The 20,338-nt window shown below is 40.9% G+C and overlaps 1 protein-coding gene across 2 annotated transcripts in view; it reads left to right on the top strand.

Moving 5' to 3' along the window:
• The window catches only part of COL8A1 (collagen type VIII alpha 1 chain), a 150,523-nt gene extending 143,373 nt beyond the window's left edge, over window positions 1-7,150 (top strand). For both annotated transcript variants that reach the window (XM_030330263.1, XM_032594763.1), the window contains 2 exons: window positions 1,748-2,078; window positions 4,840-7,150. In XM_030330263.1, coding sequence (XP_030186123.1) covers window positions 1,751-2,078; window positions 4,840-6,746 — 2,235 coding nt within the window. In that variant the 5' untranslated portion in view covers window positions 1,748-1,750 and the 3' untranslated portion in view covers window positions 6,747-7,150. The remainder of the gene's footprint in view (window positions 1-1,747; window positions 2,079-4,839) is intronic.
• The last annotated feature ends 13,188 nt before the right edge of the window (window positions 7,151-20,338 follow it).

Here is a 20,338-nt window from a genome sequence, read left to right as displayed (position 1 = left end):
TGGAGAAAGTTTTAAAAATCATTTTACTGACAGATGTTTTGGGGAAAATATGGTTAGTATATTTAGAAAAATTATAAAGCAGTGAATTTTGTGGTAGAGATTCCATTAAATATTTTCTTAGGTGCTTTTTATTAACCAATTCTCCTGTAGCCTGTTCACACTCTTGGCATCCCTCTTGAATAGGATGTCGCAAAGTCAACACATATTTTCTAAGTGGAAAACTGTGATCCAGAATTAAGGCAGAAGCAAAGAAAACAAACTCACAGGAGATTGGAAATTAAATTATTTAGAGATAGTTTATTCAAAGTTCTTCAGAATATTCTGACATTAAAAATTGTGAGAACCTTGCCACTTCTTTCCCCAGCATAATGAGGACACTCCACTTAGGATTCAGATTTTCAAGTCCTTTAATAACGTGTGGGGAGCACCTTATTATGTCCTGTCAGTACCAGGGAGAACAGACTTCAGTGTGTACCACAGTTGTCCTCTAGTGGGCTTTTGTGAGCCCTGCAGTTCCCTGGGCTTCTGGGTCTTCAGCCCTGGGCATTTCCAGAGGTCTTTTTGAGTTGGTTTTTATAAACCTATAAGCCCCATTTGCATTTATTCTGTTAAATGTCAAATTGCAAAGGGTACTATTAAAGGGCTTGTACAGTTTAAGGGCTTGTACAGTTTATTCATGTGAGTAGTTACACAACCCTATTTTATGCAACTAATTTGCTTTGTAAACGCCTTTCCTTCATAATAGTACAAGATAAACTTCAATGGACTCCCGGTCCAAATGAGCAGATTCTAAGCTAATGACTTTACGGTATTTAAATATTACAATGGCATTTTGGGACTGTCATATTGTACTTTCTTTCCAATTCAGAAGACTTCTGTGGTTTGCATTGTTGTTGTCTGCTTGCTCTTCAACTTTTACATTTATTTGTGACCACACCAAAGCAGCTAAAGGGCAGATGAAAAATCTCAGTCCCTGGCATAAAGCCTATCAATTACTTACCATTTCCACTTAGAATGGAATTTTGGCACATACTAACAAAGCCTGACTGGCCACCAAGTTTGCCTCCTTTTGGACAACCTACTCAATCCATTAGGATTAAGTTTAGTGCTAATGTGATACTCAAAAGAATAATGATTTAAAGAAGAGGATAAACCTTTAGCTCTTCCTTGTGTAAACAAATTCTAAATTTAAGGATTAATATGGGACCTTCCTGTTCAGCCAAGGCTGAGGTCTGTTCTATCTTGTTGCTCCACCATGCTCAGTGCACGGATTTCACTTCTGGTCCCAGATATCTGCTCTGCTTCCAGGCAAATGTATCCACATTTCAGCCAGCAGGAAGGAGGAAGAGGAACAGGGCCACTCTCTTTCAGGGTCCTTCTTGGAACTTGTACCCATTACAACCACATCCATTTGTCACATGGCCACACTTGGCTGAAATGTTTTTATTCTGGGCTGTTTCCTTCCAGCTAAAAATCAAGGGTTCCAATGCCATGGAAGAAGGCAGAATTGATATTTCCCATAGCTTATAATCCCACCAATTGCCTTCATTTGACAGTTCCTACTCTTTTCTGTTTTTTGCTTGTTTTCTCCTGAAAAGGCATCATCTTCTTCCTTTTCATTTATCTTCCACTGGTGATGTTCTGCTGATAAAGACTGTTTCCTTCTTCTCCCCCTTCTTTCTCTAAATAGACGTGTCTATTGGCCTGTAAGGCTTTCACCATGTTGGTGCATTCCTTCCTTCCACAGGTGATGGCTGTGCCACCTGGCCCTCTGCAGCTGCTGGGAGTGCTGCTTACCATTTCCCTGGGCTCCATCAGGCTCATTCAGGCTGGTGCTTACTATGGGATCAAGCCGCTGCCACCACAAATTCCTCCTCAGATCCCACCACAAATTCCACAATACCAGCCTCTGGGCCAGCAAGTACCTCACATGCCTTTGGGCAAAGATGGCCTTACCATGGGCAAGGAGCTGCCCCACATGCAGTATGGCAAAGAATATCCACATCTACCCCAATATATGAAGGAAATTCAGCCAGTGCCAAGAATGGGCAAGGAAGCAGCACCTAAGAAAGGCAAAGGTAACATCACATTCCTGTGCTGTTATGAAATGGCAGCTTTCCAAAATCCTCAACTATGAGATCAGGGGAAAAGCTACATTTTATAAATTTTTATTCTTGAATGTATTACTGGTATTCATTAAGTGTTCACTGTGTTCTAAACTCTATCCTCAAAAAGTTCAAGACCTAAAAATACAGACAAAATTAGTTTTCTGTTGTGCTTTAATAGCATTAAATGGCACAAAACATATTTAATAACAAATAATTTATTCTCTTACTCATTATCTATTCAAACATTTGGCAACTATTTCATGAGCATCTATTTTTGTGTCAGACTCTTGGCCAGATGCTGGGGGGATTAAAGCAATGGGGGAAAAAAGGTGATAAGTCAGTCTTCTGAATTGGGACACCAATGTTGTAAGGACCTACTGTGTTAAAAATATATATATTTGAAAGCATTTTGTGATCTAGGAGCTGGATAAATGTCACTGTTTTTAAGAGTGCTTGAATTAAGCTACTACACCTGTTAATAAACTGACAAAAGGAGACTATAAAAGGTAAGGACTGCATGACAGATGAACATTTTTCCCATTGCTTTCCAGCCATATTCATTAGTTATTCAGCACCTACAACATGCTTAGCACTGTGAGAGACACTTTCTTAAAACCTCAGTTGTTTTATCTGGATTCTGAGGAAACCTAGCATTTATAGGAAAGGAACTGCATCGGCATAGCAATTCCCTTTGAGAAAGTGGAGGCCATTTCTACTGGTCCCTGCAAAAGCAGGAAGCTCTACTTCTGGGGTACGACTGGATTTGGTGCTAAGAGGCCTAGAGGCCAGAAGTGAGAGACCTGAAAATAATATAATATTGTACGTCAACTATACCTCAATGAAAAAAAAAACCTCTCTGAAACTACTTTTCTTCATCTGTAAAGTTAAGATTTGTTGAGAAAAATCAGTGGCATAAGGTAAGTAAAATGCTAAGTAAATACTAAAACAACATAGAAACTTCTGACTTGCTACAGTTGGTCATTCAAGAAACTCTAGATAAGAAGAGTATGTTCAGGCACTGTGCTAGACATCAAGGATTCCTGATGAGTAAGACATGACCCTGTCCCAGAAGTTCTTGATATAGTAGCTACACACTGCTTAGAAATAATATGTCTTAATAGCACTAGAATATCTACTTAGCGTAAAAGAAGCATTCCCAATTTTCTTCTCTTTAGGAGCTGACAGCCCACTTAAGGGATTATCAGGATTGTTTTCCTTCCTTTCTTGAGTGGCCTGCCTGGCTTGTGGCACTTCCTGTTCTTATTCTGATGGGTACCAGATTGCAATTGGGGAATTCGCTAAGAATATAAGTTCTATGGTTCTATTTTGTTCCCTGACAGTAGCTCAGTGAAAAATATAATGGTCAGGATTAAGATATGGCTATTTGTTAAAATAAAACTTTGAGGCCATAAATTTCATTTCTTTGTGTTTCATTTCAGTAGCATAGAAGATCCAGAGTTGTATTGCCGTGAAAGGCACAGCATAATCATCCCAACAAACGTGTGCTTTGTATTTTGATAACAATCTGAGAAAGCATAACATCTTTCATTATCTATTATCTAATGTTGTAGTGTGGCTATATTATCCTTGCTGCAGAGAGGCAAGCAGAGACAGTGAAGGCTTAAATGGCCCAGTCCAGATCTCATTTCAAGTCCAAGAAGAGCTTCCTGCCCCTAATCCCAGCTCAATTCCTTCTCCACACTGCTTGTCAGCCTAAAGTACCTTACTTCTCCTGTTTGAAACCTAATTTGCAAATGAGGAATAATTTATTAAAGAATTCATATTTGAGGCTCAGGAAATCCTATAGCACATTAAAGGAATTAAGCAAATGTATTTGGCTCTAGAGACAGACGTGGAAGATGTTATTAAACCACATACAAGATAAAATGCTTCTATTCTTCCCTGAATCCACAAGATAATTACTTTCATTAAACACATCTACTGCTTTTCAGCACAAGAGGAAATATTATTTAGCCACAAAATATGTATTTAATATATAAGATACATTAAAATATTATTTAGCCAAAAATATTATTTAATAGGAAATATTATTTAGCATAAAATATATATTTAAATATATATTAAATACATATAAATATATATAATTATATATAAATAAGTATATAAATATAAATATATTAATATATATTTAATATATAAAATGTATTAAAAAATCAAGGACATGGAAAAATACATTAGGTAGAATAAATAATAAAAAAAATAAAAACGCCAACACTGTTCAACACATACACACACCTAGAATACATGAGATGAAAATACATATAAATGTCAAGTGATTATCTCTTGAGTAGTGGGCTTATAGGCAACTTTGATTTTTCTTCACCCTTCTTTGAATTTTCCAAAATCTTCATAGCAAACACACCATCTCAAAACTTTGGAGTTTTGTACTTGGAAAAATGTTTCCTCATTACTTTTTAGCTTTTTTATATAACCAATGCTGATAAAAGCAGCTACAGATATCAGTTCTCAATAGTATTTCAAACATGACAAAACAGTTATCAGCCTGATTGTCCTTTAAGTACGGATAACACAGTCCCGGAAGATGAGCACATTATTCCTAGTCTCTCCTTTCAGTAAGTAATAGGCTAAGGTGTCAAAATTAAATAATGATCGTCATGACTTCCTTAAGTAAGGAATAATAAATATCAATTTTTCTTTCTCTTTTTTTTTTCCCTCCTTGCCCCCACTCCCATTCCCTCTCCCCCAATAGAAATACCATTAGCAAGTTTACGAGGGGAGCAAGGTCCGCGTGGAGAGCCTGGCCCAAGAGGACCACCTGGGCCCCCTGGCTTACCAGGTCATGGGATACCTGGAACCAAAGGAAAGCCAGGGCCACAAGGATATCCAGGAATTGGAAAACCAGGTATGCCCGGAATGCCAGGAAAGCCAGGAGCCATGGGAATGCCCGGAGCAAAAGGTGAAATTGGACCCAAAGGGGAGATTGGGCCGATGGGGATCCCAGGACCACAAGGACCTCCAGGGCCCCATGGACTTCCTGGCATTGGAAAACCAGGTGGGCCAGGGTTACCAGGGCAACCAGGTGCAAAGGGTGAGCGAGGACCCAAAGGACCACCAGGACCTCCAGGCCTTCAGGGTCCTAAAGGAGAGAAGGGCTTCGGGATGCCAGGTCTGCCAGGCCTGAAGGGTCCTCCAGGGATGCATGGCCCTCCTGGCCCTGTTGGACTTCCAGGAGTCGGCAAACCAGGAGTTACAGGCTTCCCTGGGCCCCAGGGCCCCCTGGGAAAGCCAGGTCCTCCAGGCGAACCTGGTCCACAAGGCCCTATTGGAGTCCCAGGAGTTCAAGGGCCTCCTGGGATGCCTGGAGTTGGGAAACCAGGCCAGGATGGGATCCCTGGCCAGCCAGGATTTCCAGGCGGGAAAGGGGAACAAGGACTGCCAGGGCTGCCAGGACCCCCAGGCATTCCAGGGATTGGGAAACCTGGCTTCCCAGGACCCAAAGGTGACAAGGGCATAGGGGGTCTGCCTGGGGCTCTGGGACCAAGAGGGGAGAAAGGACCAGTAGGAGCCCCAGGAATGGGGGGTCCCCCAGGAGAGCCAGGCCTGCCTGGAATCCCAGGTCCTATGGGCCCTCCAGGTGCTATTGGTTTTCCCGGACCCAAAGGAGAAGGTGGGGTTGTAGGGCCACAGGGGCCACCAGGTCCCAAGGGTGAGCCAGGGCTTCAAGGCTTCCCAGGAAAGCCAGGTTTTCTTGGTGAAGTAGGGCCCCCTGGCATGAGGGGTTTGCCAGGTCCCATAGGGCCCAAGGGGGAAGCTGGGCTCAAAGGTTTACCGGGGCTCCCTGGTGCTCCCGGACTGCTTGGACCAAAGGGAGAGCCAGGAATCCCAGGGGATCAGGGTTTACAGGGTCCTCCAGGCATCCCAGGGATTGCGGGCCCCAGTGGGCCCATTGGACCACCTGGAATGCCAGGCCCCAAAGGGGAACCGGGCATCCCAGGGCCCCCTGGGTTCCCTGGAGTAGGGAAGCCTGGAGTAGCAGGACTTCATGGCCCCCCAGGGAAGCCTGGTGCCCTTGGTCCTCAAGGGCAGCCGGGCCTTCCAGGGCCCCCAGGCCCTCCAGGACCCCCAGGTCCCCCAGCTGTGATGCCCCCTACACCACCACCCCATGGAGAGTATCTGCCAGACATGGGGCTGGGAATTGATGGAGTGAAACCCCCCCATGCCTATGGGGCTAAGAAAGGCAAGAATGGAGGGCCAGCCTACGAGATGCCTGCCTTTACAGCTGAGCTGACTGCACCCTTCCCACCTGTGGGGGCCCCGGTGAAGTTTGACAAACTGCTCTATAATGGCAGACAGAACTACAACCCACAGACGGGCATCTTCACCTGCGAGGTCCCTGGGGTCTACTACTTTGCATACCATGTTCACTGCAAGGGGGGCAACGTGTGGGTTGCTCTGTTCAAGAACAATGAGCCCATGATGTACACGTATGATGAGTACAAAAAGGGCTTTCTGGACCAGGCATCTGGAAGTGCGGTGCTGCTGCTCAGGCCCGGAGACCGAGTGTTCCTCCAGATGCCCTCAGAACAGGCCGCAGGACTGTATGCTGGGCAGTACGTCCATTCCTCCTTTTCAGGATATTTATTGTATCCCATGTAAAAAAGAAAAGAAAGAGAGATTTAATAGAAGAAAAGAAAATGATGCACCGAAAAAATCCAAATGAAAAATGTAATTGCTTCAAAACATTTATATAGTTGGAAAGTTATATTTCAGTGAAAATTTGAACCATCGTGTACAAATAAAAACTAAGATGCATGTTTAATGCTCTGCACAGCAGCCTATAATTGAAAATGATGGGATAGATTTATGTATCAAGTACTGACACTTGTGTTGTACCCACTGGAATCATATTAGCTGTTGTATTGTTATATGCTTCCATAACCTGCTTATTCAGATCATTCAGAATATTTCAGTATGAAAGATCATAGCTAATGAAAGTCATTTGCTCATATTGTTTAAAGATTTATCAATATGGCTTAAAGAAATGTCATTGATAACAATTACATACCGTATTTACTTGCATAATTTCCTCTGTATTTGTGCAGATATTTTGCCATGGAATGTGGGTGAGGGGTTCTGCTGTGTTACAGCCCCAGCGAGAGGGAATCAGGGGGGACCAGTAGGGTTTTAGTCCAAGGGATATTTCCCTCCTGTCAGAGGCTGTATCTTTTCTCAGTATGAGTCCTACTCAGAATTGTCTATCTTGTCTCTCTAAAAGAACAAGTGAACCAATCGACCACCGTGTAATTTACTCAGTGCCTCCTCTGTGCCTTGCACTGGATGAGACGTTTGAGGGACATGAGACAGTGCCACGAAAGAAGCTAAACAACCAGCTGGGAGACAGGGGCAGTAGTTAATTCACTTCTTTCTCAAGGGTTCTTTTTGTTTTATTTTCTGTAATTTTTTTTTCTTTTTTCTTCCCTCCATGTAATTTCCACTATGATCCAACCAACATAAGCACGTGGAAGTCATAAGAAAAAAATAATAACTTTCCAGTTTCGTGGAATGTTCATTATCATCAGTTTTCAATTGCTTACATGCCTATAAAAATCCCCCTTCCTTGCCTACCCATACAAATGACTACAATGAGGTTTCACCCATGAAGGAGCTTTAAGTGTTTCTCAGTAGCTGTTGAATTTTGAAGAAATTTCCCAGTGTTGTATATATGCAAATTGGTATGTCTGAGGTTCCAAAATCAATTTCCAAAACCCAAGTCATTTTTTACTTGGGGAGGAAAAGAAGTTTCAGAATTCCATAGGAAAATAATTTTTTTGAAAAATTATTTCTCAAGTTTTAAACTAAAAAAAAATGGATGTAGTATTTTCTAGTGTAGATACTAGGAGGAAAAGGAAAGTTGTAGGAAAAGAACTGTTTCTTTAGAAGCAACCTGTGGAACAGCTATCTGAAATGTCAAATGGCAAATAAGAGCCCATGCTTCTTTTTCACCTCATACTCAGCACAAGTCAAGGGTCAATACAAGTTTAAAGAGAAAAATAAGTGTCTTTCCAGGTTTTCACTTAGGTACATATTAACTGCTTCGGGCATTCAAATCTGGTCTCAAAACGCAGACAAAATATTTCAGTCAGCTATGAGTCTGCCGCTGACACTATAAGGAATTGGGGATATAATGTGGGGTTATAGTGGTGGACTCTTGTATCTCTTCCTCAAAATTAAAAGTGAGAAGTTGAGGGGAAAGGTACAGATGGAAAAATACACAAATAAATACGGTATAAACACACATGGAAATGTGTCTATGTCAAATCTGAATCATTTTAACCATCAAGAAAATCCTCCCCAACCTAATAGGTGTCTTTTCCCTTATATGGTAAACGAGCACCATTTCTTCTCAATTTCTTAAAAAGAGAAATGAGTTCATTACCAGAGGGTTTCTTATTCACTGCTAATTATATGACAAACTTTTCCCATCAAAAGATATCCAACCCAACTTTCATTTTCAAAGCAGACAGCGTTTCTATGGCCAAATACCCTTCAGGTTGGTCTTGAGGATGCTGGTTTTGGACTGATGACTATGGAGGCAATAAGGACCCACTGGGCTCCTTCAGCTAAACAGATGCATTGAAATGGCTTGGAAGCAAGTCAAATCAGCTGATCTGTAAATCCGTATTTATCTGTACATGTATGGGCTTTTTCTTTCCACCAAGTAAGAAAGTACCTCTTTAGGTAAAACCAAATTTCACATTTTAAAATACCTTCCAACTTATTTATTGGTTGTTACTCAATTGCATATATATATATATTATATATACATATATATAATATATATATATGAAATGTGTGTGAGTGTGTATATCATCAGGCATATGCTTCTAACTTTTAGATAGGGGAGGAGCAAAATTTATGCCAAATACTGTGTATTCTACAATGGTGCTAATCTCAGAACTAAATGAATTACTCCATTTAATTTAAAAAAGAGTTTTAAATAATTATCTGTGTGTTTGTGTTTCCCTTTTAAGTGTTGCACATCCTGTTAACACATTAGTGTAAAAGCAGATGAAACAAACAACCACATGTTCGAAAATCTAGGGATAGAGCTATAATCCCTATTTAATTCAAATTCAACCAGAACTTTTCCATGTGAAATGAACAAAATTGGCATTGTTATTTGAACACAGAGTTTTAATGCAGTATGACATCCCACAGAGGAAAAGAATGTCTGTAGTGGGTGACTGTTCTCAAATATTTTGCAGAACACCATGAAAGGTGAATAGACTGGTAACTTTTTTGAGTTTCCATGATAGATTTGAGACTTGTCAATAGCAAATCAATTTTGTATTTAAATTTTTGTACTGATTTGAAAAAAAGACTTATTAAATATCTTTAAAAGTATGTTTCTCATCTTGTTCATATCACTCAGCTGACACTGAACCTCATAATTTTTTTTATCTCCCTATGTACTAATGAGCTGCTGAAACAGAGACCTAAATCATAGCTTAAACAAGACAATTATTTCTCTTTGACACAACAGGTCTGAGCATCAGCAGTCCAGTGCTCATGTGGTAGCTCCAGTCAGGGCCCCAGATTCTTTCTATCTTTCTGCTTTTCCACCCTAAAGTTGTTGCCCTCATCCCCAAGGTCCAGGACAGGTAACCATCACAGCCACATTCCAGGCAGTGGAAAGGTGAAAACATCAGGAACGGGAGAGCATGCTCCCTAATTGCTTACATTACTCCCTCCCACATCCTATTGCTCTGAATTTAGTCGCATTGCCCAAAGCTGCCAAGAGAGTGTGGGAAATTGAATATTTATTCAGGGTAACCACATGCCCAGCTGAAAATCAGGGATTCTCTTAACATGGAAGAAGGGAGAACAGATATTAGGGGACAATGAATGAGCTGCTGCATCTATCACCTCCATCATAAAAGGAAAAAAAAAAAAACTGCCACAAACCTCTCTTCCCCCGCAAGAAACCAATCCTCAAATACTCTATTCTATTTTAGCTGGCCACACTAGAGCCGAATATTTTGAGGGGAGATAGTGGTGAGTAGAGCTACAGAGCAGAAGCAGACCTGTTTCAAGAATCTAAGCGTCTTAAGTATCACTGATGAAAGAATTCTGCTGTGATGATTTATCAAGCTCAGAATGATTGTAACTTACATCTATGATATTATGAAGAGATCATTTAAACCATTGCATAAACAAGTGTGTATCACCTGTCTATGGGCTGATTAACTCACTTGCTTAAACCATAAGTCTGGAAGCTCAAGACCACAGTTTCCATTCCCAATCAGCCCAATTAGTTCTATTTCATTCCACAGCTCTTCCATAACATGAACCAATCATCTTGTATGCACACACTGTTGGTCACAAAGGTAAACAGAAGGGCAGATACAGGTGACACAGGCAGGGAGGAATAAATAGTTGGAATTCAGAATGCTGGACAAGCAAGGAGAATCCATCATCACAATGGGTCTGTAGCATCCCCTTGCCTTAAAACAAAACACAAAGCAGGCCTACTCTGCACTCGATACTACTAGTACTACGAGGCAATGTGAAGGATACAAAAGCAACAGAAAACATGACCCTTCCCCTTAAAAAAAAATCATCTTCTGTTTGGAGGAAATTAAGATGTTTGTTAAGCAAAAGATTAGTTTCCAGGTGATATACAAACAAATACAAACAGATGTGGTGTGGTGCTGAGAGGATGCACACTAGTTAGATTCAGGAAGAGAAAGACCATTCCATGCTGCTGCCTTGCTAGAAATGCTCTGACATGTCTCCTGCATAATTCCTCCTCACCCCTCAAAACACAGCTCAAGGATCACCTCCTCTTCTGTACTGCTCAAAGTCAGTCATCTTCTCCCCTGTGACCACCCTGCCTTGTATAGACTTCTGTCCCTTCACTTTCCCTACCTTGTAACTGACCTGTTACTGTCTCCCATATTTGACAGAGAGTAGCTTCTTTTTTTTTTTTTAATTTTTTTTTTAATGTTTATTTATTTTTGAGACAGAGAGACAGAGCATGAACAGGGGAGGGTCAGAGAGGGAGACACAGAATCTGAAGCAGGCTCCAGGTTCTGAGCTGTCAGCGCAGAGCCCGATGCGGGACTTGAGCTCACGGACGGCGAGATCATGACCTGAGCTGAAGTCGGACGCTTAACCGACTGAGCCACCCAGGCGCCCCGACAGAGAGTAGCTTCTTGAAAGCAGGCACTATTTCATCTTTCATCCATAGCCCAACACAGAGTGCTGGTCCAGTACCAGGTCAGAAGGAAGAATGAAGAATGAATCTCTCAAGGCTGCTGTGGGAGGCAGTGATAAAGTCGGTATGAGTTGCTCTAGGATTCCAAGATTCTACAGAAGGTTATATATTCCAAGATTATTTAGAAGTTTAATGTGGGATGAAACCTAATAACAGACAGTGTTTTGGAGATGATTTTTAAAGAAATCACTTTTAATGTGATGGACTTTGAATAGCATACGGACATCTCAAGAGGAAAAGGTTCTATTCCTCTAATAGGAGGAAACTGGTATTTTTGTGAGTGAGCGAGTGACTCTGTGTGTGTGTGTGTGTGTGTGTGTGTGTGTGTGTGTGTGTGTGTGTTTTGGGGCAGGTGGTGAACAGGGCAATTTGGGATAATGGAAATAGCCTCACTAGATTGGAGGATCTACCCAAGCACTAGTAAAGGAAACTAATAACCAAAGAAGGGTCAAATGATATCAGGCTTTACATATAGGAAAGAGGCATTTATACTTTATCAAATATACAGTAAGAATACATTGTAGGTCCTTAAGTGAGAAAATGGTATGAAAATAAGTATTTTAGAAAAGTTACCTTGATGATTCTATGAAGAAGGTGAATTACAAGTAGTAAAACTAATGAGGAAATCAGAACCGCTTCAATCCAGAAATGGGATGGTAGGTTGGTGGTGAATAGTCCCAAACCAGTCTCATGAGTAAAGGTCACATGTCAGGTCAGGTGTCAGGATTTAAGGAATACAAAACAATGGAGCTAGTTCAAGGGTGAGGAAATAAAACAAAGAAGAATTGAAAATTGAAGAAACAGTTGAAAGACTAAGGTGAACTTGGGGACAATCCTAGGATGGCCTTATGAAGGAAAAGGAAGCTTGTCCCAAAGGTGGTTTCTTCTCATCGATACACCTGGAAGACAGGGATGGTGCCCTATCATAGACAGACACAGGTTGTCCACTAGCAAAGCCCACTCCAGGCAGGGAAATGAGAAGACAACTCAGTTTATTTACAGGCTTGTGGGATTTCCCTGATAGTGGGATGAAAATGCATTTAGTAGGAAGATGAAAGGTAGATCCACGAGCCTGGAGAGAGACCTATGGTCTATTGTAATAAGGGAGAAAAAGGCCAACTTGAAATTAGTAGTACCGTTTGCAGATAAAAAAAAACATTAAATTGCTTTAAAATATCTTTCTTTACTTATTGCAGGAATTTATTTAACAAATCCTTCATAATAGAGACAGCAAAGATAGATATCATCCCAATCCATATGTAATTACAATGAATTACATAAGTACACAGGGCCAAAAAAGAATGCAAATCAATCATATTTTACTATATTTCAGAAAAGTTTTCTTCTTAATGGTTTGTGACTCTAAAAATACAAATGTTCATGTCATTCCCTATCATGAAGAAGAAAAATATCTATGGAGTAAGATTTAGGGTTATCCTTCTTTTAGCAAAGAGTTACACAAAATTTCTGATGGTTTCTTTCACTTTCAAAACCAGTATTTATATCAGGGTAAATTTTATCTTCAAACAAGTTATTTTTTATGATATCAAATAGCTCTTAATGATTTTTATTATCAAAAAAAATTTTTTTGCTAATTCCTGGAGATAAATGTAATGGAATTTAAATCAAAAGTGGGGCATATCATTCCATTTTAACAAGGTATTCAGAAGTTTCTCATGTGTGTTACTGAAACACAGGACCATCTAATCAAATCTTCCATTGAGGCATCCAGAACCTTTCCAGAGATTTTTTTTTCTTTGCTATCTCACTGCAAGTAAAAATAGATTTTTATTAGAATCAAAAGCAGTTCTAAATTAAAGTTTATGAAGTCTGGGGAGGCTTACATTTCACATGCCTTGAAAGACCTAAAAGTTAATTTTATAATGAGTATGGCCAAGTCACTTTTCATCTAACAAACTGGCAGCATGTGCACATCTGCACTTTATTCATGGGATGAGAGATACAAGAGGGAAAGCTGATGGAATGCTTACTCTACCAGTCTCCAGTTGTCTACTAGTAATAATAGTTGCCTTTTGACATCAAAGATGAATCTGTCCTTGTCATTTGCTTTACCAAACCAGAGTCATCAATATAGAACATGTTAGGAAAGGTCTCTGGGGTCAGACTCAGAGAACAAATCTCAACTCTTCTATTTACTGGATGGTCATCTTGAGTCAATTATTTAACCTCTCTAAACTTTAGCTTTTGCACCTGTAAAATAGTAAGTAATAACAATAACTATCTTTTACAATAGTTGGAAGAACGGATGAAGTAGTAGGGTATGGTACAGAGAGGTAACAATTGTTATCATTGACTGAGTGCCAAACCATGTACCAAAAACCACTTTGTTTTTAGGTATTAACTTAGTTACTCCTCATAGCTAAAGAAATTGTGCCATAGTAACTTGTCTAAGAGCTAATAAATGACAATGCCAGGATTTTAACCCAAGCATCTGGCTTCATAGTCCACATTCTGAGCTATTACACCATATTGCCTCAAGGCAGAAGATAAAACTTCTCAGCTATCTAAGTAACTACCATTGAAGGTTCAGAATAGTAGCTTGCCTCAGAAGAGAAAGAGAGATAACCAAGTTCTGAAGTTATTTCTTAGTTATTGGCATTACCAGAGACAGTAGAAATAGCCAACTACCAGAGGACTATATTGACAGATTCTGGTGAAACTTAGGAGATAAGAGTGCAGATATACATGGCTTTATTTATTTATTTTTAATGTTTATTTATATATTTTGAGAGAGAGAGAGTGAGAGAGAGCACACATGCGAGCAGGAGAGCAGCAGAGAGAGAGAAGAGAAAATCCCAAGCAGGCTCCACATTGTCAGCACAGAACTGGGCTTGGGGCTCCATCTCATGATTGTGAGATCATGACCTGAGCTGAAATCAAGAGTCAGATGCTTAGCCAACTGAGCCACCCAGGCGCCCCTATATGTGGCTTTAAAAATTAAACCGCTGATGGGAATGTAAAATTAGGCAACCACTATGAAAAACAGTATGGTGGATCCTCAAAAAATAAGTAAAACCACCATATAATTGAGCATTTCCACTTCTGGGCATATACCCGAAAGAATTAAAAGGATTCAACAGATATTTGTCCATTCATGTTCATAGCAACGTCATTCATAATACCTAAAAGGTGGAAGTTATCCAAATGTCCATTAATGGATGAGTGGATAAACACAATGTGGTATACATGTGCAATGGAATATTATTCAGCATTATAAAAGAAAAAAGGAGGGGCGCCTGGGTGGCTCAGTCAGCTAAACATCTGACTCTTGCTTTAGGCTAGGTCATGACCTCATGGTTCATCAGTTCGAGCCCTGTGCAGGGCTTTGCGCTGACAGTGCAGAGCCTACTTGGGATTCTCTTTCTGCCATCCCCCACCCAGCCATGCTCTTTCTCTCTGTCTCTCAAAATTAATAAACTTAAAAAAAAAAAGAAAAAAAAGAAAATAGGAACTGTGACATCTGCCACAACATGGATGAAACTAGAGGTCATTATGCTAAGAGAAATAAGCCAATCACAAAAGGACAAATATTGTATGATTCCACTTATATAAGGTACCTAGTCATATTTATAGACATAAAATAGAAGGATGGTTTCCAGGAACTGGAGGAAGGTGGGAATGGGGAGTTACTGCTTAATTGTTATAGAGATTCAATTTTGCAAGACAGAGTTTTGGTCATCAGTGGTGGTCATGGTTGCCTAACAATGTGTATGTATTTAATGCCACTAAACTTTACACTTTAAAAGTGGTTAAGATGGTAAACATTATGTTATGTACATTTTACCACAATTTTAAAAATTAAAAAAAAAAAAAAAAACTAGAAGGAAAACTACCTGTTAATAGGAATAGTCCATGATGTAGAAGATAACTGGAAATGACTCCAGCAGCTTCCCTTACCACTCAGTTCACCACAGTGTTCACTAAATGGGTAAAGAATCTAAGCAGCACCACTGTGGTGGTCCAGAAGCTACAAGTCCCACCCTCTGCCATGGCAGGTCTGTAGACCGCTATGGGGACTGCCACTCACTGCACCTTCTCTACTTCAATGAATGTTACCTTCCCAGGACCTTCAGACCTGACTGCCAGACAGTCCACCTTCACCCAGTGGCCCAAAATGCAAACTAGAATTGAGTTTCCTTTCTTCTTCAAGCATAAACATGAAATCTGCATGCCAATTTTATGATTCCAAAGGTGAAATTAAAGGTAGGGTTTTTCATCCTATAATAAGGGGATCTTTATAGAGCCTATATATACTCAAGATATGAGAGAAACAAAAGTAAGTTTTGCTTCAGCCACCTGACTTCACCAGAAGAAAGGGAAAACTCACTGCCACCATAGGCAGATACCTCGCCTCAGTTAGAAAGGAAGTGAGCATGGTTGAGCAAATTACAGGTCACCGAGGAACAAGAGCTCCCTCTCATGGCTGAAAGAGGAAACGCAGCTCCACTAGCAGATATTTTTCTACCATGAATTCAGTGGGTCAGGAATTTGTAGAGAACATAGTGGGGATGGTTTCTCTCTGCTCTGTGATGTCTAGGACTACAGCAGAGGGTGAATCAACAACCAGGGCCTAAAATCACCAAGAGGTATCTTCATTTACAGGTCTGGCTATTGATACTGGTTGTCAGCAGAGACCTCAGCTGCACTATAGACAGGAACCTCCATATGTTATTTTCATGTTGCTTATCTGTGTGGGCTACTTTGGGCTTTCTCAAAGCATGACATCTGGGTTCCAAGTGAACCAAGGTAGGAGCCACGGTAGGAGTGTCACATTGTAAGGAAAGGTCACATTGTAAGGAAAGTACACAGGATGGGAAATATTAGTGGCTATCTCTAGAAAATACAATGTGCCATGTCTACCTGGTTGTCCAGTGTCTTCACTGTGGTAGATATGCTTTGGTGGACTTATATTGGGACACAAAGACCCACACATTTTTGCCCACTCCCTTAGGTCCCTCCACCTGCCTCTTCCCAGCTCTCTGCTGCTGAACTTCAAATATTGTATATCAGGCCCTTGACCCATTCAACCACACTAATCACTATTGCTCAAGACTGTTCATCCTTGGCGCCCAGGTGGCTCAGTCAGTTGAGCATCCAACTCTTGATCTCAGCTCAGGTCATGATTCCAGGGTCATGGGATCAAACCCTGCATTAGGCTCTGCGCTGAGCATGGAGCCTGCTTAAGATTCTCTCTCTCTCTCTCTCTCTCTCTCTCTCTCTCTCCCTCTATCCCCTCCCCATCTCACGCTCTCTCTCTCTAAAAATATAAAAAAAATAAAGACTGTTTATCCTGATCTCAGACACCTTCTCTTTCTATTCAAAAGAAATGATTAAATGTACATCTTGAAGCTCTGTCCATTGTCCTTACCACTGTTCTTTATGGCCCCTCCCCAAGGAGGATGGTAGTACAGTAGCAGTGCATTTTCAGTTCTACCAACATGCCAAGCTTGAACCAGTCTTGAATATTTTCCTCTAACATCAGCTGGTCATAGGGAAAACCCCATGAGGCCATAGGTGTAAGCTGAGGAATACAACTGACATGGAGACCTGGGCCATTTGTTCATGTATTTATTGATGACTTATGGGCCTGCTTAAATGTGATCTCATGTAAACCATTTCTATTGTTCAGTGAATTACTGATGTGTGCACCCGACTTTATCAAACCCAGGTCCTGAAGGGCAGCTCTGTTCATAAATTTATGTTCCATTGTCAAATGTTCAGTTTCTACTAGAGCTTCGTATCATGCCAGTAGTTGCTTTTTGAATGGTCGAGCTATAGAAGGCATGGCCTTACTCTAGAACCTTAGGAGTCTGTGCTGTGATTCTCCTTTTAGGTCTAGCCAGATTCTACACAGCATCATTATCTTTCACCTAGCACCTTGGGATCAGCCACATCATTAGGAACTGAGTGGAAAAGCAGTTTGTATCACAGCTTGGAACTGCTGCTTAGCCCTCTCTTCTCAAAACTAGTAGCCTTCAGGGGTGCCTGGGTGGCTCAGTCGGTTAAGCAACCGACTTCGGCTCAGGTCATGATCAGGTCACGATCTCACGTTTGGTGAGTTCAAGCCCCGTGTTGGGCTCTGTGCTGACAGCTTGGAGCTTTGGAGCCTGCTTCAGATTCTGTGTCTCCCTCTCTCTCTACCCTTCCCCCACTCACACTCTGTCTCTCTCTCAAGAATAAATAAACATTAAAAAAAATGTTTAAAAAAACTGGTAGTCTTTTGAGTCAGTTGACTTAACTGGCATCCAATAAATGCCTTTTGAGGTCACTTGATAAATGGGTTAGAGCAGTGTTTATAAGTGGCTACCTATAAAATCCAGAAGTGCATCAAATACCATTTCTATTCTTAGTGGTAGGAGATGAAAGATGCAAGAACTTTTCCTTTATCTTGAAGGAGATATCCAGGCATGGATCCAGATATCCAGATATCCATATATCATCCCTCAGGTACCCACACTCCTAAAAATGTGATTGATCAATGTTGCAGGCTCTTAAACATCTGTAACTTATCTCAGCCTTGGGCATACATGTATTTTACTAGGGCACTTAGAATACTTGCCATTTCCTGCTCCCTAGATCCAACTAATATGATATCATCAATACAATGGATCAATGTGATACTCTGAGGAAAAATAAAGTCCTTTTGAATTATATTATGACAAAGAGCAAGAGAGCTGACCAACCTTGGGAGTGTATATAGGAAAGCATTCACAGTTTTGAGTAAATATGAACTCAATCTTCCCAAGTGAATGCAAATTGCTTTTGATTTTCTTTCCTGCTGAGGATTTTTTTTAATTTTTTAACATTTATTTATTTTTGAGAGAGAGAAAGAGAGAGAGAGAGAGCGCAAGCATGAGTGGGGGAGGGGCAGAGAGTGAGGGAGACACAGAATCAAAGCAGGCTCCAGGCTCTGAGCTAAATCACATAGCAAGTGCTAGAGGCTATGTTGATAGATTCAATCAAAGATAACAACACCTGGTATGGACTCTATGATTACATATACCATTTAATTTTGATAGCCCATCATTTCTCATGGTCCATCTGGCTTAGGATCACCAACCCCCTGCAGCCTTTAAGTCTTTTAGGCGGACATTAATCTCTGCATTTCCACTGGTGTGAGATAGGGTTTCCAATTTACTATCTTTGCTCAGGAGTCGGGTGGAGGGAGGCAGTTTCAGGGACTTCCACTTGGTTTTTCCTACTCTAATGGTTCTTAATTCATAGATCTGAGAATCAGTGTGATGGTTCTACCAGTTGCTAAATATATCCATTTCACTTACGCACTCAGCAACTGGAGAGATGACCATAAGTTAATTGGAGTCACCATGGCACAGATTTGGGCCAGGATTTTATCACTTTGCAACTATATGCCTACTCTAATGGGAGGTTATAGGATTTCCTGCATCAATGCAGTTCACCCTGTATTCAACAGCCCTTTAAAGAGCTGGGTATTGGGGCGCCTGGGTGGCTCAGTCGGTTAAGCATCCGACTTTGGCTCAGGTCATGATCTCGCGGTCCGTGAGTTCGAGCCCCGTGTCAGGCTCTGTGCTGACAGCTCAGAGCCTGGAGCCTGTTTCAGATTCTGTGTCTCCCTCTCTCTCTGACCCTCCCCCGTTCATGCTGTCTCTCCCTGTCTCAAAAATAAATAAACGTTAAAAAAAAATTTATAAAAAAAAATAAAGAGCTGGGTATTTTCCATTTTTTCAATGTACCATTACTCTGAAGAAAGGCCACAGGTTACCTTGGAAAACGTATGAGTACGCAGTGCATACACTGGTGGCATTGCAGAGAACTTCTTCAGAAGGACTCATATTTCCTTTAATCAATGGGCTCTGGATTTGAGAACTGGCTCATATCTGGAAACAGGTCCAGAGACCGTGTTTTTCCATTTTGGCAGTTGACATCTGCCTTGTGCTCACCAGTTCTTAATTGTGTTGTTTCTGTTGTTGTTACATAGGTCAATCAAGACCCTCATTAACTTCTGATCTATCTTGCCCTTAGGAATATCCATGGTCTATAGAATATCATAGATCCCCTACATTTTAAGGATCCCTGACTGATAATTACATTTGCTTTTGATGGTTAAGTGCTGCCAACTACCTTTGCTGTCCTGAAACTCTATCACTCACTCACTGACATTATGGCATCTCCTACTGTCATCTCTGGCCTGCACAGGACAGTTACCATTGAGCCCATCAACTATGTCAATACCTACTCACTACTGCAATCTTACTGCTTTAATGAAAGGATGTCCTCTAGGCTCTCTCAGGGAACAGTCAGCTGGTAGGTTCTCTGGTCATACAAAATAAAACCATTCTAAGAAGCCCACTACTCTGAGCCTCCTGACCCTATCCTTAATAATCTGCCAAAGTAATTCTGACATCTCCTTTACTATAGATTACCAGCGTGTCTAAGCTTCACGCTGCCATTCTTAAAGGGTGTTAGGACTTACTGAGACATTAAATCATTAGTCACTGCAGAGTGTCCCTATATCAATAACCTCTCTTCTACCCAGCTTTACACACTGCTAGTCTAGTACTCTCAAGATCCATTAGCTTATGAAATTCTTGGTTCCTATTGACACATATATTAATCTGTAGCTTTTCTTGTGAATAAATAGAGACTACACTTTTTACTGTCTGTGCTAAAATCTAATTGTAGTTATTGGTGAAGAAGCAATGAGGGGAGGTGAGGGCTCAAACATGATCTTGTGAGGCAACTAAGATGAGACCTTAAATGATCTCTAGGTAATGGAAGGCCACTTTCTTCCAGCAAGGGGGAAAAGACCCTTCTCTGAATTCCCAGAAGGCTCAGAAATTCAGAGGCTCAGAGATCTCAAGCACATCTGCCCAAATGTCCCCATCTCAATCTCAGAGTCTCTCTCCTTCCTTTTTTGGGACTTGACATTAGCACAGGAAACATGTCAACCTGAGCATTCAATCTCTTTATA

This window comes from Lynx canadensis, chromosome C2, assembly GCF_007474595.2.
Source record: "Lynx canadensis isolate LIC74 chromosome C2, mLynCan4.pri.v2, whole genome shotgun sequence".
Classification (NCBI taxonomy): domain Eukaryota; kingdom Metazoa; phylum Chordata; class Mammalia; order Carnivora; family Felidae; genus Lynx; species Lynx canadensis.
The sequence above is the reverse complement of the archived record's forward strand: the minus strand, read 5'-3'. Positions and strand labels throughout refer to the sequence as shown.